Here is a 23,490-nt window from a genome sequence, read left to right on the forward strand (position 1 = left end):
ATGCCATTAACTCACACACTTAAGACTGACTAAGAAGGCAAATTCAATGTTATGTGTATTGTCTCCATAATAAAAGCGCTGAGAAAGGATTTGGGTTCCCCAAGCGTAGAGCTCTTTTTCTGTCAGGCAAACCGCAGAGAGGTCATCAGGAAGCCCTCTTCCCCTGTGGGAAAGGCTTTGAGTCATTCCCAACTCTCAGGCTGTCGCTGTCGTTGTGAGCAGCGACTTGTTTTTGACCCTAGCATCCACGAAGCTCTGGCAGAATAGGATGTTTTGTGTAAAAGAGACAGAGCCTCAGGTTTTTCATGTCCTTCTGGCATCTCTCACACATTGCTTATGTAAGGGCATCCTGCAGGTTTGTACACCTATGTTAGACACATTCCAGCTAAGAGTCTGAGTCCTGTCCCTAGGTCCAGATTTGTTTTGCTTGTCAGAGTCTAGCTACTTTGTTGCTGTGACCATAGCATCCTCCAGGGATAACACCGGAGAAGAAAAGTTTACTTTGTATTATATTTTTCCTCCATTATTGTATGGCATGCAGAATGGACTTCTGGTTGTTTGTGATAGACCAGGAATTAGAGAGCACAGAGGGCACATGCCAAAACCTTGAAAAGCTCCCAGCAGCGAGGCTACACCTCCTAAAGTTTCCATGGCCTCTCAAAAGGTGCCACCAGCCGGGAACAAGCATTCAAAGTACAGTGGAGAGTATCAGACTCTAGCCATTCGTTACAATGGTGTGTCTGGCACTGCTTCCAGACTCACAGGGACTGTTACCTGTCTCGGAAGCCTGTCACAGATGACTTTGTTAGGGGAGAATTTAAGTCTAGTTAGAATAAGGCAGACTTTTAAAAATTTCATTTTTTTTTGCATGCAACCCAGGATGGACAAGTATCAGATTAACTGACAGCACTGTGGTCTCTGTGTCACGGTGAGCCTTCAGAACACAATGTGGACAGTTGGGAGGCAAGAAATGAGCCTATTTCATATTTGCTGATTAACTTAGCCATTAAGGACCAGGAAACAGAGGCCCTCCACCTGAGAGATACAGGCTAACAAGGGCCATTAAAATACAACCAGATTCTCAGAAGACAGAGACAGTAGCTACCTGTCTATCCTCACAGGGTGTGTGCAGCGAGTGGATCAAGGGCGTTCCTCACACGCACATAACTGCCTTTGAGTATTAAAACAAGGAGAATTTCTCAATGTTTTTATGCTGAGTCATTTCATTATGTAGTGTAGAAACCACCGTCCTCAATGCTGGAGCAGACAAAGTCTTATTTTATTGTTGTTGTTGTTGTTGTTTTAATTGGAGGTGTGGCACCAGTTATTTTTTTGATTTATGTATTCATATATATATATATATATATTTCAGTTAAAGTTGTGCATGTAATATTTCAAGACAACCATTTTGACAAGGGCTGTAGAAAAAAAATCACACCTTCTTACCACACCTTTCCCCATCTCTGTTTCTATTCTGGGGTAACCAGTTTGAACTTGTTTCACATTTTTCTAAAATATATAATACCCTAAGTTGATATCTCCAGGATCTTTAAGTCTTATACAAGGGTGTGTCATTTTAATTGGAATTTTAGTCATTTTTTATTTTTAGACATACATCTCAAATTTCATGGATGCCAGGTTCAAGGACCAGAGAATATTTTCAAGAAAATCATAGAAGAAAATTTCTCCAACCTAAAGAAAGAGGTGCCTTTGAACATACAAGAGGCCCACAGAACACCAAATAGACTAGACCAGAAAAGAAATTTCTTTCACCACATAATAAGCAAAACACCAAGTCTATTATAATTATTTTATAATACATTTTGTAGGTATTCTCACTATATATTACTTTAGTTCAATCTTTTTTTTTAAGCTCTAATTACACTGTGAGCTTCCTTCCTCCCTAGCTTGTTTCCCATCATTTTTCCTTTGCTTAGCTTTCTGTGCCCCTGTAGCTGAAGCTGTGGGTGTCCTCTTGACCCAGTCTGCACTATTTGGGAATATGCAGTCTTTTTTCTCCTCTTTCCCAAGCCCTTTGTTCACTGAAGCTGTCCAGGTTGGCTCTGCCCCTGCTTCTCAGATTGGCCTGGTATTTTCCTTATCATTATTTTGGGGATTTCTTTTGTTTTTTCCAACATATAGATCCTGATATTTGGAGCCCATGTCTTTTCTTCCCCTCTTGACTAAACCTTCATTAAAAGAGAGTCCCCCACACAAATGATGGTGTAATCAATTTTTCTTTACTAGCTGCTGGAGAAATGCTCCATGAGAGGCTCACTGCATGGGAGAGACATTTCATTCAGTAGCACTGGGCCACGAACCTAGTGCCTGGTGCATTCAAGTGCAAGTGCTTTACCGCTGAGCCACAGGCCCAGTAAGAGGCTTTTCATATTTGAAAGTGGCCTTGATTTCTCTCTCAAACTTGACTGTCACTGTGGCTGTGCATAAAATTCTAGGGCCACACGACCCCTCTCAGGACTCAACCCTGCTCAGTCTTCTTCCCACTCATGAAGGCCACTGAGAAGCTTGATAGCTCCGCTTTCCCAAACTTCTGTGGTTAACACTTCCCCCCAGCCTCCCATTCTGGCCTCATTTCTCTGTTCCTGGCATTTGGCCAGTTTCTAAGTAGGCCCTTTGACTTTATTGCATCCCCATTTTTGTTGATATTATTTCTTTTTCAGCATTCAGTGTCTTTATGGCTGGATTCTTTAAAAAATTCCCTTTACTGATTCTTTGGAGGGATTTGGAAGATGTCAGAGGGCAAAACAAACCACATTGTTCCATTTACAGAACCCAACCAGAATTCACTCTCACTCTAAACTGTCTTCACTCAGTCCGTGCTGGGACGGAGAGCTGATTGCCCATGAGCAGATCCCACAGGAGCTAGTTAGGGGCCAGCCTGCAGTGTATTGTGCCTGGGTCTGTTTGGCATGCCACATTCTTCAGCCATTCTCTCACTCTTGTCCCAAGTTAAGCATTACATTGCTGGCCCAGCCCCTTGGGTAGCTAGTGTCAGCTGTGACTAGTGTTTACATCTGCAGAACACAATACCATTTCAAAGACTCTCTAGCTGACCCAGAAGGTATAACCAGAAAGCAGGAGCTCTGAAATCTGAACCCTCAGATTGTCCCATCTCAATCTATCACCGACTCTACCTGCTTCCTGGAGATGACCAGCAATTACCTGCAGTTTCTCCCACAGGAACCAGCAAGAGGCAGAGCCTATAAGTATCATCTTTCATATGCAATAATACAACCCCAACTCCCCTTCAATCAAATGCATTTACTAAGCAGAAGAGTAAAACATTTAGAACCAAAGGGAACCTGGACTCAAGCCTTTCTTTTTGTCACAGAAGAAACAAAATTGTCATTAGAGAGTCATTTTTCCACAGAGACACCACATGCTTCTGCTGCTGTTGGCACAGGAGGAGTGCAGAGGCCCTGGCTTCCGGTCTGTGGCATCTTAGAACCCATCATGAAGGGCAGTGGAAGGAGTGGGAGCTTCTGATTTCCCCATAATTGGCCCTATCTCCTGCCTGAGCACAGGGCCACTCAGCCTTTGAGAATGGAAGGAGTTCATTGATACCATGTATTCCAGCCACAGTTACCAGTGGAGCTATGGGCATCACAGACAGCAGGGGTGGTGGTGTCTGGAGCTGTGGGCATCACAGACAACACCGGGCGGGGTTGTGTCAGGATGACAGTGAGAAAGCCCCTAATCGCCCTGTGCACTCACCAGAAATTGGACTCTTAGTAGCACTGTGTTTGTAGATTTGTGTTTAATGGAGAGAAATGGTGTTAAACATTAAAGTGTAGTCTGTAGCCAGGCACAGTGGCTCACGCCTGTAATCCCAACACTCAGGGAGGCAGAGGCCAGGTGGATCTCTGTGAGGTTGAGGCCAGCCTGGTTTACAAAGTGAGTCTAGGACAGCCAAGGCTACACAGAGAAACCCTGTCTTGAAAAAAAAAACCCATAAAAACAAACCACAAAAAATGTGGCATGTGGGGATTTCAGCGAAAAATGAAAGAAAATCAACATTTTGAGAAAACTCACTGGGATTCCCCTTCCAACGATGACTTCATAATTCCAAACTCTCCAGATACTTCTAGTAAACTGCATTTTATACAGGTTTTACAAGAGCTGTTAGAGCTCTACAGGGTCTGGGTGAGCATCTACTGGGCAGTGGCAGCCTCAGCTTCACTCCTCATCTGTATCAGGCCTCTGCAGATAATCATTTCTATGGTCTATGTGCCCCTCAGACAATATCAGCCCCCCCCCCGAACGTAAGCCTCAAAAAGCTGAGAACAAAAAAGCAGTACTTTGCTATCATGAAAAATTGAAACTGATTATTTCAAAATACCTCGTTCAACTTGGTAGGAGATGATTTTAGTTTCCATGGGAACAGAAATAAAAACAAGCATGATAATTTCTGTACTTTCCCTGCCAATGCCTCTGCCATAAATTGCAGAAATACCTTCCATTCAAAAGCAAGCATCAAACCTGCACACATCCCCATACTGCTGATAGCAGAGGGCAGTACCTATGGATGCCTCAGGTGGCCTCGCCTTCTCTCTAGGCTCATCTCTCCAGTTTCTAGGTGTGGTGTGTTGTCAGGATGGGAATAATGCTGTGCAGGAACGGATGGTTAGATTGAATAGCTTGCCTAGAAAATTCTATGTATTTTACATAGCCAAAGTCTTAGAATATGAAGACATATCTGTCAGGAATGGTGATGCTCACATAATAAATGAGGGCACTTTTTTTTCTAAGTGGGCTAGGAATCAGCTGTGGTCCTGGTTTAGCTGTCTTCTCCCATTTCTAATTTCTCTTGTTTTAGTTACTGTCAAACTGGAGCATTTCAGGCATAAGCCATTTGGATAGTCCCATACTGCTGGGAAGTCATCATCTAAGTAACCGGTGCTTTTCTTGCCTGGTGCTATGTTTCCATATCATTTTGACATCCATGTCCTTTCTGCCTGGTGCTCAGGGATGCTGAGTTAACCTTGGTAGCAGCAGGTATGCTTTCTAGAAAACCCAAAAGAAGCGAGGATGTAGCCAGACCTTTCCCAACTTTTCACACACACACACACACACACACACACACACACACACACACAAAGTGTCTGCACAGTGTGCTGGAGACTAAAGAGCAAGCTGTGCTGTGGGCAGACCCGGGCAGCATACACTCAAAACTCCATCGCTGGTGTTGTGTGCAAGAGGAAGTCTGCTTTAGCTTTTCTACTGACAAATATTAAGAGCAATCACTAAGATATATATTATGAAATATATAATACATTACTAATACAGTATGTGCTTTTTAAAAGGCAAAGGTTGATTTTCATATGCAGAGCTGTGGTGTCTGTGATTGTACACACGTGTATAATATGTTCATTTCTCATACCCACTAACTTCATGTGGTATGGGTGAATGCCAAGGAACCTGAAAGGTTGGTCATGGTTATATTTTTATGCACATCCGTTTAACGAAATTTCAAATAGAATACCATGAATACATCTTTAAACTCCAACAAAACACAATTGTGTCTTATATAGAATGTAAAGTTGTGCAATTACTCATAGTCATGAGCTTGTCCTGAAATATCGGGATGTGTATATTCCTTGGAGAAACAATTTCTATATGAGAACCTATTTCCTGAAAATTTGAGTCACAACTTGACTAAAATGTGATGTAAGTGTTGGGTAGACAACGTGATCACGGGTAGAACTCTTTCTAAGCTACTGCTTTGCACATCTGTGTCCCCTTTTTAATAATATGATTTTAAAAACAGCAACTGTAGACGAGTGGCATGAATAGAATAAATCTTCTTGACCCAAAATTATCCCATCAGCATCACCACTTGGACTGACAGGCTTTAAGATAAGGGTGTCACTTTTTAAAAAAGAGGCATCACCACAGTTAGAAACGCCTTTTAACGTGGTATATTTGTGACCATGCTGCTCATGAGGTCTACCACTCTGTGAGGGGGTGTCCAGAGGGGCACAGTAGGGATCACATCACCAGTGGAGGTGTCACCAGGTGCTGCATGCTGAAGCTTCTGGCTCAGAACCTGACGCTCAAGCTATAGCAGTAACTGCTTGAGAGTGGAATTCTATTCTGCTCCTTCTAAATTGGTGGAGGAAATTTACTGAATTCTATCTTCTTCAGTATCTTAAAATTAGGATAATAACAGTATGATTCTCAAATCATTGCTGAAGGTTAATATGGATGTCATTATGCATATGAAATGCACACAGCATGAGACTGGGTAGCGGGAGAGTGCTTGATGAGCGTGTGTCTCCCTCCTCTTCATCAGTGCTTTCCCAAGGTGTGTGTATCCTTTTACCCTATTGAAGGCAATAGGCCACTAGTCTGTGGCCATGGGCTTAGGACAAGTAAGAGAAGGCTTCCTTTGAGGAATTTCCGGGGGTCTCCACAGAGGAGAGTGACATATCTCCCATCATTCCATATTCATCCCAGTATTTTTCAGGGAGAGGCTCTGTTTCTGGTTAGCAATTTGTGTTCACTAATTTTATATAACCTGCAATTAGTGGCTCAGGGAGTCCTAAAGGAATCAATACGTGGTGAGGGTGCCTAGCGGTGAGCGACTCCACCTGAAGGAGCCAGGAGGCTTCCTGGAGCCAGTGGTGCTAATTATGGAGAAGCTGCATTAGCTATGCACAGACATAAGGAGTGGCTTGCACACTGGTTGCTCATGGCAGTGGGCAAAGGGTATATTTCTTTCTCAGAGGACTCTCCTCACACCAAATTACAGTCTGGAAATGGCTGTGTTTAGCTTTCCTTCCCTTTCGCATTATATGTTAATGATCTCTCTCTCTCTCTCTCCCCCTCTCCCCCTCCCTCTCCCCCTCCCTCCCCCCTCTCTCTTTCTCGTGTGTGTGTGTGTGTGTGTGTGTGTGTGTGTGTGTGTGTGTGTGTGTGTGTGTGTGTGTATGCAGGGAAGAGGGAGTACTTGGGTAGTGGATGAGTGTACAGGGCTGTTATGACAAAGAACTACAAGCTGAGTGACTTAAACAGCAGGAATCAGTTCTGTTTCTGGAGGCTGCAGTCCGAGATCAAGATGATGCTGATTTGGCTGTTCTGAGGCCTCTGTCCTGCGCTTGCAGATGACTGTCACCCTGGGGTCCTCATTGCAATTACCCTCTTTCTTTAAGGATGCCCAGTCACATGGGGTTCAGGACCACAAATGGCCTCATTTTGACTTGGTCTCTTCTTTAAAGACTATCCCGGAGTACAGTTACCTTCTGAGGTTTAGGGACCAACATCAGTTTATGAATTGCAGAGGGAGGCCAGGGGATGCAGTTTAGTCTGAAGCGGTGAGAAAATGGGGAGTCTCTCTGATTTCATGTTACCCAAGAGGTTACAGTGATAATAGCCAGAGGGTGTGGAGTCAGCTTTTAATGGCTGCATTTGTACAAAGCCCGGTCAGTGAGGGGATGCTGGGAAGAAGCAGAGAGGTGAGCTCGAGCTCTGCCCTTCAGAGGGAGCTAGTGTTTCTTTATCTTTTATGATGCCGAAAGCTGGTATCATCTCTGGTCCCAGAAAGCTGGGGCGTTTTCCCTGTTTCATTCTCTACCTTGAGGATAATGCAAGCATGGTGGGAAGTGAAATGTAAAAGTGCTTTGAGAATAACAGCCTGCTGCCTGGGGTGTGCATCATTGGGCACACCAGTGTGCAAACATGTGTTCCCTAAGAGCTGCTGTTGATTTCAGGAAGCCATCCTTGCTGCTGTCTCCTGCCAGTGCATCGCCCTCCTTTAGGAGGTGGACAGCAGTTTGGAAACAAGCATGCTTTCAGATAGTAACTTCCTTGCCAAAGTGTACGCCAGAGATCTTGAAAGCAAAGAGCACTGCCAAGAGAAGCCTACCAGAGGTAGAATAGCTTTTGGAAATTGTACCTCACCACCTCAATGAACCTTAAGTCACATACCGTCTTTCATTGTAGCTATGTAAACTCACAGAGGGAAAAACCACTAAGAGGCTTATTCTCTTTTTTATTACATGTTACAATTTATTTGTGCGGGTGTGTGCATGCACAAATGTGTGCTGCAGTACATGTGTGGCGATCAGAAAACTGCTTGTCGTAGTAAGTTACCTCCTTCCACCATATGGATTCTGGGATAGCTCTTAAGTCCTCAGGTTTGGCAGCAATCACCTTTACCCTCTGAGCCATTGCACTGGCTCAAGTGTCTTAATCTGAAAGCCACGTTTTGTCTTTATGTGAATGAAAAAGTATACAGCTCTATGTGAATGCTTAGGAAATGGTTTCATCCACACATTAGTGTAAGCTCTGTACTTGCCCCGCCCTTTTGAGACACAATTAATGTATTCCAGGATGGCATCAGGATCATTATGTAGTTGAGGATGACCTTGAACTTCTGATCCTTGTGAGTGTTGGGATTAGAGGCAGGTGTCACTACACCCTCCAGTACATCTGATTTTATTCAGCTCTGGGGTCTGTATCCAGGGCTTTGTGAATCCTAGGCAAGCACTTTACCAACTGAACTGTTCCCTATCATCAGACAGCTCTCAATGGCAAGAAAACTGGAGGAAGCCACATGCACCGTAGCCAGCTCACCCTCTCAGTCCTCCATCCCCATGCTCTCACTTGGTCCTGCTGCAATCCCCTGAGGCCTGGGCTGTGTTCAAAACTCTCTAAGATTCCTGAAGCCTTTAAGTTGGATTCCTTTTTGAGTCTTGTGATCTCTCTTCTTCCTCCAGAATTGAATGTTTCAACTGAGATGAAATAGCTACACAAGGAGGCCCTGAATAACCCCCACTACTTAGAGGGAGGACACCTTTCTTTGCAGGACCTTAATATAGGCTCTCTCTCTCTCTCTCTCTCTCTCTCTCTCTCTCTCTCTCTCTCTCTCTCTCTCTCTCTCTCTCTCTCTCTCTCTCTCTCTCTGTGTGTGTGTGTGTGTGTGTGTGTGTGTATGGATGTAAAGCTGGGTGTTCCTTCTGGGATGGATTGATTGGTGTATACAATAGAAACTACAATAGAAAATTAATAATTTAATGTATGCTTCAAGGGCATTTACACCAAAAAACAAAACAAAACAAAACAAAAAACCCCACATTGCTCTTCACTTATTCATTACAGATCTGTTAGAGCAGTGGTTTTTGTTTGGTGTTTTTATTTCTTATTTTTTTTCCCTGAATGTCAGTGACATGGTAATAGTGAGTTTTATTCCAGGCTTGGGGTACTTTAAAGGATTATAGGCCTTCTAACTAATGTTATCTTATTTAAATTGGTCAAATTGCTATTTCAGTATCATAATCTTGCATCTTTTAAGTTGTGCTAGGCAGCTGTGGCTTTATTTGATTATTACTAAAGAGCCATGCTCGGGAAGTCTAATGAAAACAACAAGATGAGAGTGTAACGCTGACGATGGCCTGTGACAGTGACAGCGACAATGGCAGGGGCTTAGAGTGCACATTCAGAACGAGACACTAAGAAGTTAGGGAACCCACCAGATCTCTGTAAAGAAGAAAAATGAAAAGTTTACGAATTGGTCAGAGGAAGAGGTTTAGACTAAGGGAAGGGAGAAAAAGGAATCTAAAATCTAAGAAAAAGGAATTATGTTCTCATTTGGCAATTAGTTATTAGTTATAAATCCATATGTCAGGGAAATAGATTTCCCTCCATTTACATGTAATCATCTTAATAGATTTTAACAAGCACCTAGAGAAGCCTAAACAGTTAAATTATGAGCCTTTCCTCTTCTTTATGAATATGTTATATAGACACTCACCTCCCCATGAAGGAGAATTGTACTAAGGTCCCAGGGACAGGAAGCTGCCCATGCGGAGAAGCGGTAGAGTGCTGCCCTTGACCTGTTGATACAGCAAGATGCTCTCAGCACAGCACAGCCCAGGTTTCAAAGCAGTAAGATGTCCCAGCGGAAGCAAACTCATTCACAGCGCACATGAAATAGTTTCTAAGCCACTGATGTGCAATCATCCTATTGCCTGAGAAAAGCTGAAAGAACGCAGCTCCCCTCATCTGTTAGCCCTGTAGGGCTTCTGCTCAATACTTCTTACACAACTCTGCCCAACAGTCCTTGCAATGTCTGCCCCCTAGGTCACACTGGAGGCCTCCAATCAAGGCCCAGAAGTGTCTGGTTTTCAGGGTGCTAATTCTTTCAGCAGCACAATCAGTGAGGCCTGGAGCAGATGGCACTTTCCATGGCCACTAGAAGGACATGAGTGTCCCCTGGCAGCATCAACGCCTCATTTTTGTGATACTTGTTTTTGGTGGGATAATAGGACTTTGAGCCAGATTTTCTGGGCTCAACACTACTCACCCATCTTAGTCTCCTGCTCCATGGTGTTGTGAGCATGGGGCGTGTCAGTATCTCTCTCATCATGACACCGGGACAAGCAGTGGATGCGTGGGACATCTGTGGGGTTATCTGGAAGCGTGCTGGGACGGCCTTTGCACAGTGAGTGGCCTCTGACTCAGTAGATAGTGTCAGGAGGCGTTGCTGTCTTGAGCTCAAGTGTTTGAAACCAGACTTGTGTTCTTTATATCCCTGTTCCTGACTTTCATAGTATTTTTCATAAGTTTTCCATCTCTTTGATTCATTTAATTTATAAATATTTTATTCCCTTTAGTGCTTTTATACCTGGATTTGTTTAAGTAATTTCTTTCAAATTACTCATAGCTAATAAACACAATCATTTCCACATGTGATGTACCCTTCTGTCATTTCACTTTTGTTTCATTTGTGTTTTCTGAGTCAGGTCTTGCTATGTAGCCCTTGATGGCCTAGAACGTGTTATGTAGTTCAGGCTGGCTCAAAACTTGTAGTGATCCCCCTGCCTCTACTTCCTGAGTGCTGGGATTATAGGCAAGGGTCACACATCTGGCTCTTTGTTTTGATGACAATGTTGCCCCTCCCCCACTTGCCAATGCTTCCTTATGGCTTCAGGGGTCTGTGTCTCATTGACTCTCTTTGGAGAGAGGTGAGCTAAGGATGTGGAGGGCAGATGGAAGCTGCCGTGTACCCAGTGGAGATTGGAGTTTTGCTCATCGTCAGTTGCTAGATCCACACCTTTCCCAACCCTGGTTTCTGCCTGGCATTTTCCTCCTATAGGCACTCTCCTGGGCAGAGCAATCAAGGTGCTGAGTGCTGGGGTTTGATCTGAGCCTTGACACTGAATCCATATGATGACACATACAGTTTTTCCAGTCCCTAAGAAGCGCTGCATTTCTCTCTTAATGTTCAACTGTGCATTTAATATCATATAAGCAACCTAGAAGTAGAGAAGTAGGCTTTTGATAGAAATTGGACATCATTAGCAGTATACAGGCCTAATTTGAGTATATAGAATTTAAGTTTTGCCTCTGGGGATAAGTTGTCAGCTCTGCAGCATTATGTGGAAACCCATGTTCTGCACTAGGAAAGCCCAGCTTCTGCCCTGATGCAGCCCCCTCCCCTGGAGGCTGAGTTAACGGTCCCCACGGGGTGGCGACTATGGTCTGACTTGCTCCTCTGGGTCGGACATTATAAAGGCAGCCAGTGTTCCAGGACCCGCTGTTTGATTTCCTGTCCACCATTATGGATCATGAGCTGGAACCATAGCTTAGTTCAGATTATGGCTCACCCACCAGGACTTCCCAGGCTTTCCTTAGTTTTCTTATCTGTAAGATGGAACAGTGAAGGTTTGTAGGGCTGTCTGTAGCCATGCTCAGTAAGCGTAAGCACTGGATACTCTGTAAACCACTCAGCAGCTGCGAGGAGGTTTGAATCGACTGCAACATACTGATCACAGTTCTCTAGTGTGCAATGAAAGTGCCCTGTGACACGGCTCTTACCCTTTGTTTCTTTTGCTTCGTAAGAGGCCAGCAGAAATAGTTGATGAGGAAGAAGATATAGAGAAAACAAGCAAACAGAAAGAAGACTTTTCCGTGATGAATGGTGAGCCTGAAGACGGAGCGGGCGGTGAAGCTGCCAATGCCCCTGAGCAAGAAGAGGAAACCCCAGACCGTGGGGAGGAGAAGGCAAGTCCCTCTCGGGTAAATGGCGGCACTGATGAGGAGAACGGTGAGGAGCTGGACCAGGTCACTGAGGAGCTTCAACCAGCAGTGGATGAGGAAGGAGACAATGAAAGAGACAACAGTGGACAAGATGAGGTACTTCTGTTGTTTTAGCTTGTTTGTGCGTAAATATGAGTGTGTGTGTGTATATGCTTACACACACATGAACGTGCTTAGGAAATTATCCAAAAACTTAGAATTGCAACAAAACTTCTTATGGTAGAGTCAGAGGGGCTGAGAGCCATGTAATTAATTTCAATTTTTACTTATTTCAATCAGTTAGTAAGTATTGTCATGCATATCTGTTTCTCATTCTGTTCATTATCTACCTGCCCATGTACCCATTCATCTACCCGCCTACCAATCCACGCACCCACCTACTATCCACCCACCCACCCATCCACCCACCCATCCATCCATCCATCCATCCATCCATCCACCCACCCATCCACCCACCCACCCATCCATCCATCCATCCATCCGTCCACCCACCCATCTACCCACCCATCCATCCATCCATCCACCCACCCATCCACCCACCCATCCACCCACCCATTCATCCATCCATCCATCCATCCATCCATCCATCCCATCCATCCATCCACCCACCCATCCACCCACCCACCCATCCATCCATCCACCCACCCACCCATCCATCCATCCATCCATCCATCAATCTATTTATCCACTCACCCACCCACCCACCTACCCACCAGGAAGAACAAACTAGAAAATGGTATGGAGCTCACTGAGACCTTGCACTATCATGGTCATTACCAGGGACTTTTGCCCTTTACAAAGTCTAGTTGTTTAATCCACATTCGATTAACCCAGCATCCACAATACCAGGCACTGGCTTGTTTCACTGTAGCAAATCACAAGAGGGAGGAAGCTTAACCGCCGAGTGGTGGGGAGTGCCCTTCTGGCCAAGGCTTACCAGCCACGCAAAGCTGCCCGCATCCTGCTGTACAGCCCTGCACAGCGTCTTTAACACCCACAGCAAAGCGCCTGGCACACCTTGTGTCTCATCTTTGTTCAAGGTGAGAGTTCCACAGTGTGGCTGTGTAAGACATACGGAGCACAGTCCCTCCCGTGGAGCTTAGCATGGTCCTCCTGGCCACGTACATGGCAACAATAGCAGGCTTCACAAAGCTCTCTGTTGCCGTAGCCTTTGATGAACGCATGCAGCATGAAAGCAGAGTGCAGTTCTACGTGGGGCTCGGCAGGAAGCTCGGGGACACAGTCTTCCAGTGGTTCAGCTTAATTCAGTGTTGGACCTAGTTAGACTACACAAAGTACGTGGTTTGTAAAAATCTTCCTGTAATTTGCAACAACATAGAAGGTCAGAGGGCATTATGTTAAGTGGAACAAACCTGACACAATACTGTATGAGCTCTGGTGTATAAAAAGCTGAATTTATAGAAGCAGAGAGTAGAGTGATGGTTAACAGCGATTGATGGTTGGGTCTGGGGAGACGTTAGCCAAAGAACAGAAAATGTCCATTCTGAGGAATACGTTTATGAGCTGCAGTGTCCAGAATAGTGACTAAGAGTGTGTGTTTATACTTGAGGCCTGGAGGGGAGTGTTCTCATTTCTGCTGCTTGAGAAGGTAACTGTGAGGTGATGCAAATTAGCCAGTCCACAGTGCACATGCATTTTAGGACATTATATGCTATGTCAGAACATGTATACTTTTTCAATTAAAATAAATTAACTTAAAAACTAAGGTAGAAAAATAGGCTTTTGGTAGGAATTATGCATCACACAGTTTGGCAAGGTTGTATGATTTCGCAAGGGTCTGAGGCACAAGTGTCTGTGGGTTGTAATATGGTGAGCCCAATTCTTGGGTGCTCAGGTAAGTGGCTCACTGGAGACTTTAAGGGTCAATCAAATGTCCAAGATGGAGCAATTACCCACAAGGACATGCAATGTCCTTGATTCTTCTCTCTCTTACAGTGATTAAATGTGTTCTCTTTGCCCTCATGCATTAATACAGATATACTTTAAATATACCAAGTATAGGGACATTTAAACTTATATGTACTGCAAATTAAGATTAACTGGGGACTTTTGTGAAAGGATTCCTTACTCACAAATGACTAAAACTTAAGTTTACATGTAAAATTGTGTCACATGACAGTTCTTGTGCAATGTGACAAATAAAAATAATAAAAAGCAGACATCAAATACACAATAGCAACTGACACTGTAGGCAACAGCAGGAAATAGATGGATACACAATAGCATCTGCCACCTGTTGACATTATGGTGTACATTATAGTCAAGATACCATTTGAGATACCTTACAAGGAAGTAATGTGAAATAAAATCAGACCTGGGAACATACATACACACACATATATAGGTACATACCTAAATATATACAAGCATGTACACATACATATATAAACGCATACAGGCATACACTCATCTACACATACACATCTTCACTGGGATATATACTTTCATAGATATGTATAAACGTCTATGCATATATACACATACATGTATGCATGCACACATATGTATACACATATCTATATACATAAATGCACTCACACATAAATGTACACATATACTTACATATGTATATACATAAACACATACATGTCAACATCCATGCATGAATATATATACTTGCGATGCACATATGTATTCACACAAGCATGCATACATACATGTACAATATGTATACACATACATATACATGTATACATATGTACGTACATACACACACACACACACACATATATATATCTTTATTTTTTTAATATAAATCATTGCTATGGGGTTCAGTGATCTGGAGTTGCTCTTGTCCCCAAGACTAGGGGCCCTCATGGATCTGTGAAGCCATTAGAATTTCATGGACTCTAGTGTGAAGACTAGCCAGTCTCATCTCATGTCTCAGTAGCAGTGTGATGAATGCCATTGGTAACAGGGGTTGTGAAAGGGACAGTGGTCTTTCCTGGAGAAAGCTGCCTCCATGCTGTGCTGTTGTACCCTGCTCTGCCCTGGCAGACACTGATGGTATCATCCCATGAACCTGCAGCATCTGTCCACTGGAAGGCTGGACTTAGAGGAGCCTTGGTAGCTCACTGGGTTAGTGAGCCATGGAGGTGAAGCAGCGATGCCCTTTTCTTCCCTTGCCTCCGGAAATACCAATCCACCTTTTAACAGAAAAACCTAAGGAAACGTAGATGGAGAGTGAGGAAACTTTGCAGCATGAGAGAAGATTCTGTGCTTTCGTTCCATCTAGTTAGTTATTTGCTTTAGTTTTTGAGACAGGCTGGCTTCAAACCTACTATGCAGTTGAGGCTGGTCTTGAGGCATCCTCCTGCCTCCACCTCCAAAGCACTGGGATTGCAGATCTATGCCTCCATGTCCTCTGAATCTGTGCTTTTAAAGCACATACAGGATTATGGTCACGGGAGGCGTCAATCCAAATAAAGGGCTGAAGTAACAAGCTGGGAAATGACTAAGAACACAGAAGCCTAAGGGATGATTTGTAGTTGAATCCATCTATGACTAAATGGGACAGTTATGTAAACCTTATTATTCTCATAAATCAAAGAGCCTTTGTTTTGGTTTATTTTTCTTCCAGGCTGGTTTAGATGCTCAAAGACCACCAAGACCAGAAGTGACAGTCACAAGCCCTCAAGACAATGAAGAGCAGGAGCAAAACAAGGGCTCGTCTACTGTGGCATAGAGGACTTTTAAAGCAGAGAATAAGTGGGACGTACGCGCGTGAAGGGCTGTAATGCTTGAATAATGAACATGGCATCTCTGGTATGCAGAGTGTGGCAACATGGCGGGGCACTTTCTGTTGCATTTTAAAAAATAGAAGTTAAAGGAAAGGAAAGATTAGTTAATTTTTAGCTCAAAGGAGAATGTCTTATGTTTATGACAGCTGCTTAAAAACTTCTTTAGAAGAACAAAATAAGAGAAACAGAGGGGATGTGCACCCGAAGACAGCTGGGTACCTGTCTGTAAAGGAGAAAGCCATGGCTAGTTCCCATTAGATACTTTATCATAAACTTGGAAGCAAGAGTACTGGCAGCTTGTTCTAAAGCATTTACTTAGGAAAGTATAGACTTTTAAAGAATTGGTAATAGGAAGACATGTATTATGTTTTTAAAGCAATAAACTGTTGATTGAACAAATTGCAGCTTAGTTTCAGAGACAATTTGGAGATGGCAATAGATCCAAATGCTCTGAAGTCTGGTGACGTTTCTTTCTTCCTTCAGCCAAGGTCCACCTTGGGCAAAGTCAAAACACAGCCTGGGGTGTTATCTGGTCAGAGGAAACACTTTCTAGAGTGCCTTGGTGATTCACGTCAGGTGTGCTGGACATGGTGAGCATGCTCTTAGGCAGGAACCGGAAGTAAGATCTGGAAGTCCTACAGATTTTCAGTGGCCTATTTTCACTATGTACCAGGAACAAACTCTTTCCCTCTCCTGTATGCTATTGGAAAACCCAATGTTGGTTAATATTGAATTCTTTCCAGGATTTAAAAAAAATGAACTATTTGTTAAACACAAGTGAATAGATTAGGAAGCAAAAAGTGAAAGTTTATGGCCACCCAGTTCCTTACCTTCTTGCTGTGTTTCTGTCTGGGATGTCACGGTTGCTTAGAGATATTATGTCCATCTGTCCACCTGTCTATCCACACATCCATCCATCCATCCACCCTCCCACCCACCCAGTCACCCATCCAATCTATTTATCTGTCTACTCATCTATTGCCTAACCTTTTAGACATTCAAGCAGATTTTTAGTCTGTTTTAGCTTTTTAAGAAGATACATTAAAAAAATTAAATTCTATCTGATGGAAATTAGTGAAAAGAAATCTTGAAAAATTTCCATAGATCCTGATTGCAGTTTGTGGATGGGTAAATTAACATGCTTGTACCTTGTGTTGCATAGATGAAGAAAAAGAGAATTGTATTACTTTGAGATGATGCCTCTCTCCTCTAAATACAGAAATAATATGTTTTTCTCATTTTAAAGAATATATTTTTACTCAGAAAATTCAAACTGGAGGATTTTAACTTCTAGTGCTTTTGTAAGATTCATTACTATTGTAAGTCTGCTTTCCCCTCCAGATTTCACAACCAACCATCTGGGATCAAAATAGTTGTGAGTTATATATACTAAAGCAATATAGAAAAATAGATGCATTTTCCCTCCAAGCTATTTTGATTGTTCCATAAATAGAAAATATGAAGAGAGCTTATGATATCACAGTATTTGAGGAAGATCATGACAATAGGGCCTGGGAATCCAGGAGGACGGGTTTTAACTGGGCCACAATCTGGGTCATGCTTTGTTTGCACAGACTTACTTTTAACACACATGGAGTGCCGGCAGCCATCTTCCACTGTTAGGGAAACAGAGAAGCGGGCCTTCTGACATGAAATTCTGGAGGTCTCGGGCTGGAGATTGAAAAATCATAAAGGTTGAATATAAGAAATGTTAACTATGTCTCAAATTGATTCTCTTTCTTGAAATAAAGCATGCTTCTCTTTAATGGGGAGTCACTCTTTGCCCCTCCTTTTCTTCACTTCCCTGCGGCGCTTGGTTTCAGAGACTCTCCTGCCAGGTGCCTTTACAAAGCACAACACTGATATTTTACATGAAAAACAATCTTTGAGATATTAAGAATATTTCAAGAAGGTTAAGGGCATAGTCATAGTCGTAAAATGTTAAAATAAACAGGAACATAGTCTTTTCCTGTGCATGTATTTTTAATACCTCTCAATAACTGGGACCCAAACATATGATTCAAATCAAAATCATCTCCTTATATTACCTAACCAAACATATAATCCTTCATTGGGGATTGAAAATGGAGGCATTACTCCAAAGGTGGCCTTTACAGAACTTGAAGGTCAGTTCATCTCTCAAAGTGGCAGTGTTTTCTGTGGAAACTAGGTACCTACAATAAGTTAGGTCCACAAGTAATCAAGACTTGCTGACAGATTTGGGAAGTAAGCATAGAACATATGAAAGAGGTCCATCAGTTATAGAGAAGGCTCTTGGAGATACACACACACACACACACACACACACACACACACACACACACACACACACACATATACCTCCAATGTATTGCTTTGAGGTGTCAGTTCTTTGTAATTTCTTAGTTTTAATTTTATATCACCAATGCCTTAGCTATCTTTCAATTTTAAGGACACATATGATCACCTGCTTCTTGATAGAATTGGAACATTGGTAGTTTTGCACTTGATTAGTAGCAGCTTTGACTAAAGTCACCTTCAGATGAGGGAAGCATTACATGTTTTGGCATCTGTTGAAGCCAGCATTGCATACCCATCAGCTTTCTCCTACTGTGACTATAAGGCAGCCCCTAATCTCTATGTTTTCCTGGGACCTTGGGAAAACTTGCTGTTTAAGGCATTTTTCTTGAGTTTTGTTTTTTATGTCAGAATGCCAGTCCCTCAAGGAAGAGCATGGCAAGGTCATGTCTCCAGTTTTATTCTGAAAGGGCTAAGTCTCGAGGTGGGTCTAAAGACACACAACATCATACATGTGGCTTAGCATCAGTCATGTATCTCTGTAGGTGCACAGCCGTGAAATGATACTGGTATGTTTTGTGCTATCTACTGTAGTACTAGGGGAAGGCTCAAACCCCAGAAACCATAGAGTTTTCTTTTGGGGGCTGGCAAGACAGCAGCTAAAGTGCCCACCAAGACGCCTGATGTCCTACTCTGTGGCATGTACCTACCAAAGCGGTGTCTCCCGCCCCCACAGAGAGGGAGAGAGAGGAGAGAAAGAGGGAGAGAGAGAGGAGAGAGAGAAGAGAGAGAGGAGAGAGAGAGAGAGGGAGAGATGAGGGAGAAGAGGAGAGGAAAGGGGAGGGGAGGAGAGGAGAGAGGGGGGGGAGGAGGAGAGAGAGAGAGACACTTGTAGATACTTTGTTTTCTTTAGACAACCTGCCTTATACACAGAGGATAATTTCACTCATTTAGAGAAGATCAATATGCTTAAAGCTGGGGCTACAGTCAGTAATGGTGGCTCACACCTAATCCCACAACTTGGGAGCTAGAGATAGAATCAAGAATTAAAGATCATCCTTGGCTAACATTTGCAATGTGACACACACCCGCTCCATGACTCAAAAACAAGACAAAACAACAACAACAACCGAAAACAAACCAAACCAAAAAACCCGATAACAACCCCAAAATCCAACTGACCAACCGAGCAACCCACCCACTTACCCCACCACAAGCTAAAGCTGAACTTGTTGCTGCAGAAAAACAGGACCACATATTCATTGTGTTACCAGGAGGCATATTCATCATGTTGAACATGTCTTCTAAAGAATCAATTTTACACTTTTATTGTTGCTGTTAACGCAGCAAAAGCAAAGTTAGAAGGCAAGCTAATCACTGAGTAGAAAACCCCACGTCTGACCTGGTGCCAATCAGAACAAAACACAAAACATGATGCGTGTGCATAGCAGCCCTTCCATGGGCACGCTCTTACACTCCCTGGCAGCAGGAAGGGCCTCCTCGCCCTCTTCACAGACTCACGAGGCTCTTCCCATGGGGCGAAGCAATGCAAACAGTGAGAGAGCAAACACTAAGAGGCTACTGTTATCCTGGTGGTTTAGTACTGCTTTGCTAAGTCCAAGAGGTGTAATATTTTTTCTAAATCAGAGAGTTACCAGCATCATTTAAAGTAAGTGCGGTGGCACATGGCTGCTACCCTGTGGTCTGCAGGTAGTGGTAGAGGGGTCAGAAGGTCAAGGTCATTCTCAGCTACATGATGAGTTCCACGTCTGAGCCAGGGCGCATAGCTAAAACAAAAAAGGAAGAGAGGCTAAAATTAGTTTTAGTCACATTTTAAAAATAAGAGATGCGTGCCCGTTGCCTGAACTGATGACAGACTACAGTTTCTGCAGCAGCCTAAAGTAGCATATGAACTATTTGGGGGGTCAGGGAGAAAATCCGGGGCTCCTCCTTGTACCCAGAATCCAGTGTGACAGTAATACAATGACACCCTGCAGTGGAAGCAGTTTCTGAAGGTTAGTCTGTTTTCTAACCGGAAACACATGGAATTCTTTGTCACTGATCAGCCTGTTCATAAACATTGTAAGGTTTTGGCTTTTGAAAAAAAAATACCCTGGTGTATAGTAGGTCTGTATATTTTGCCCCATGAAGTTTGAGAGGCAGCTGAGGAATAAAAGAATGTCCCCATATGTTCAGAAGGAAAGAAAGTATTGTTCTTAATAGGCATAACATCTATGGGAGATGTGGACTTAGGAAAGACTTAAATATAATATAGAAAAAAAGTACTTATCCAACCAGGGGGCACTAGTGGAACTCTGGCCATGTGAGCCAACAGCTGCCTAGCTTCACTCTGGGAACTCGACCACATGAATTCCATGCAGCGTTGTCATCTTGGCATGCATAGTTTCACTGGGTGAGTTATTGTCAAAAGGTGTGTGTGTGTGTGTGTGTGTGTGTGTGTGTGTGTGTGTGTGTGCGGGCAGGGGGGTGTTGTGATCACTCTTAGAGGATTACAGAAAGCTTGCTGCCTTCATGTTTTCCTTGCATCTTAAACTGCTAACATGCATACAGTAATGGGTAGTTTTGAATGCACTCTCTCAAGATTGAATTAAGCGCCCGCTCTCTGTAGCACTTGTAAATGTTTAGAATGTCTTTATGTGAGGAAAACTATTTGTGTTGATCAAATTTTGAGATGTAGCTCTCATTTCTGTATCCGAGCACATTCTAAAATGTGTTTTATGTAGTTAACATACATGTTCAGCATTCCCATATGATTTGATGTGTGGATCCTTTTTGTAGACTTTTCTGTGGACACGATGTACATGCAGACGCTCAGCTCATTGGAGGGGACTTCTGTTTGTATGTAGCATAGACACCAAGCTCATTGTGTAATCTTTTTATAATTTCACATGCATGTCTATTTGATAAAGTTCAGATCTATTAAAACCATTGTTTCTTTGTTGTATGAGATATTTTTTAGAGATGCACAGCTTCAGAGCTTTTGTGATGTGCATGACATGTATCTTGTATATAGACTACCACAGAAATAAATGTATAATTTTACAGAATATCACTCAAATTCAGCTTGTGGGACTTTTTTTTTTTTTTACTGCTGTCTTTTAAGTAGTTTTGTGATACCCTCCCTCCACGATTAAGAGATCTTTAAGCATAAAATCTCCATGATTTGAAGACCAGGACCACAGAATATATACTTAAGCACCCTTAGCTCACATTGCTCATTCCACCAGAAGAGAACAGCAACCCTGCACAGGAAGCAGGTGTGTAAACTGCATGGTTAATCAATGTCAGGGACACCCCACAGCCTGCACTGTTAGAACCTTTACAGGGCACTGCAGCATTGCTCCTGTGAGTCTCTATGTTGCACTTGCTTATGAGAATGAGCACACAGCTCTTGCAGGCTTCTGAGTGGATTTTTTTCCTTCTCTAATGGGGCTTTAGTCTACTAAATTGTTACAACGTCTCTTCAGTGCTCTCAGTCAAACTCAATCTTCCATTAAGAAGACAAATGATACTGGAATGCCTGGCACTTCTGGTTGATCTAAGAAATTCACTGGTTTGGTAGTAAGGAAAGTGATGTGAAAATGCAAAAACAAAACAAAACAAAACATCAAACAAATAAAACCAGAAAAAAAAACCCCCTCAAAGTAAAACAGTAAGCTTAAAACCAGATAAGGCAACAAACTTTTTCACTGTTCACTGCTCACTTTATTTATTTATTTGGCTTAATTTTTTTTAAAATGTGTGTCTGTCTGTGTGCCATTTGTATGCAGGCACCTTAGGGTGTCAAGAAGAAGGAGTCAGATTCTCTGGAGCTGGAGTTAGAGATGGTTTGTGAGCTGATGTGCTGGGAACTGAATCTGGGTCATCAGGCAGGAGGCCCCCTAACTGCTGAGCCATCTCTTCAGCCCCTGCTATTGTCATTCTTGTCATTGTCATCATCGTCGTCATCGTCATCATCATCATCTTATCATCAGCATATTCATTTGAAACAGGATCTCACTGTCTATATAGTTGTAGGTGGCCTGAAACTTACTACGTATCCCAGGCTGGCTTCAAATTCACAGCTACCCTCTTGCTTCAGCCTTTGATGCTGGGACAATAAGTGTAAGTTACCCTGCTTGGCAAAAGTTATTGCTCCTTATTGAGATGTAATATGAATAAATTAATAAAATATATTTTTAAAAAGTTATTGCTCAAAATTTTTTATTTTATTATTTCAAATTTATCCCCATGCCACACACCCACCCCCTTCCCTGATATGACCATGGCAGTCAGGAGACAGTGCTCAGAAGCTGTTTTTTCCCTTCTGCCTTCTGGGCTCTGGAGTTAGTCAGAGGTCAGGCTTGACGACAGGTGCCCTTACCTGCTGAGCCACCGCATTTGTGTCTCCAAGTTCCTCCCTTTGGCTGCAGGTAAAAGTTGGAAGTGTACTGGTTCTCTTGATTCTCTGATCATTTGCTCACTTCTCATCCTTCGCTTTGAGTTCCCAAGATCCTCCTGAGCAGTCTCGTCCATAAGCTTAACAGCCTCTTATGCACATGACCTCCAAAGTGACAAGTACAAACCAGGCTCCTCCCCAGAAACTCAGATGTCTGAGTACAACTTTTGGTGAGACATCTTGGCCAAATGTTTCATTCTTGGAAGACACTTCTGCCCCCACGTTGCCAATCCTGGTGCTTGGTGCCAGCTGCCACCCCGGAGATCACAGGGTTATACCATCATGTCCACTTTGTAGGGTGCTGGGGTCAAACCCAAGGCTTCCTGCACGCTAGGCAAGCACTCTACTAACCTGCATATATCTTAGCCCAATACGGTTTTGAAAACATTTTTTATTTTGGGTACCACTTGCTTTCTGTTTGGTTACCTCCCTCAGTTCTTATCACTAATATTTTCTCCCGTTTCTATGTTTGCTCTAACTCTTTCAGCTGAGCGCCTTGCTAATTGCATTTTGGCTTCTTCCGTTTCTGACATATGCTTTTGAGGCTGTAATGTACCAGCATGTTTCACACCAGCTAGAACAACAAGTTTTGATATAAAATATTTGTGGCTGTGATTTGACCGTAAATAGTTTTTTTCTTTTCTTTTGTGTGTGTGTGTATGTGTGTGTGTGTGTGTGTGTGTGTGTGTGTGTGTGTGTGTGTGTGTGTGTGCGCGTGCGCGTGTGTGAATTTCCCTATTCTTTGACTCATGGCCCAGTGGATAGTTCTGGGGACACTTGCCCCTTCCACATCCCATTTAATCAACTCCTGTGTCCATCCAACTTCTGTGAGCACTGAGTCCTTGGGTACCAGGAGGTTCACTCCTGCAATATTGGCTTACAGCTAATGGTTGACTGACATGGGAAGCAAAGGCATTCGTGCCTGGCTTCAGG

At 43.1% G+C, this 23,490-nt stretch overlaps 1 protein-coding gene across 1 annotated transcript in view; it reads left to right on the plus strand.

The window, feature by feature from the left end:
- Positions 1–15,779, plus strand: part of Dcdc2 (doublecortin domain containing 2) — a 159,965-nt gene extending 144,186 nt beyond the window's left edge. Inside the window, exons 9-10 of the mRNA XM_051169394.1 lie at positions 11,863–12,156; positions 15,662–15,779. Of these exons, the coding sequence (XP_051025351.1) occupies positions 11,863–12,156; positions 15,662–15,766 (399 nt within the window). The 3' untranslated portion in view covers positions 15,767–15,779. The remainder of the gene's footprint in view (positions 1–11,862; positions 12,157–15,661) is intronic.
- The last annotated feature ends 7,711 nt before the right edge of the window (positions 15,780–23,490 follow it).

This window comes from Acomys russatus, chromosome 3 (assembly GCF_903995435.1).
Source record: "Acomys russatus chromosome 3, mAcoRus1.1, whole genome shotgun sequence".
NCBI classification, from domain to species: domain Eukaryota; kingdom Metazoa; phylum Chordata; class Mammalia; order Rodentia; family Muridae; genus Acomys; species Acomys russatus.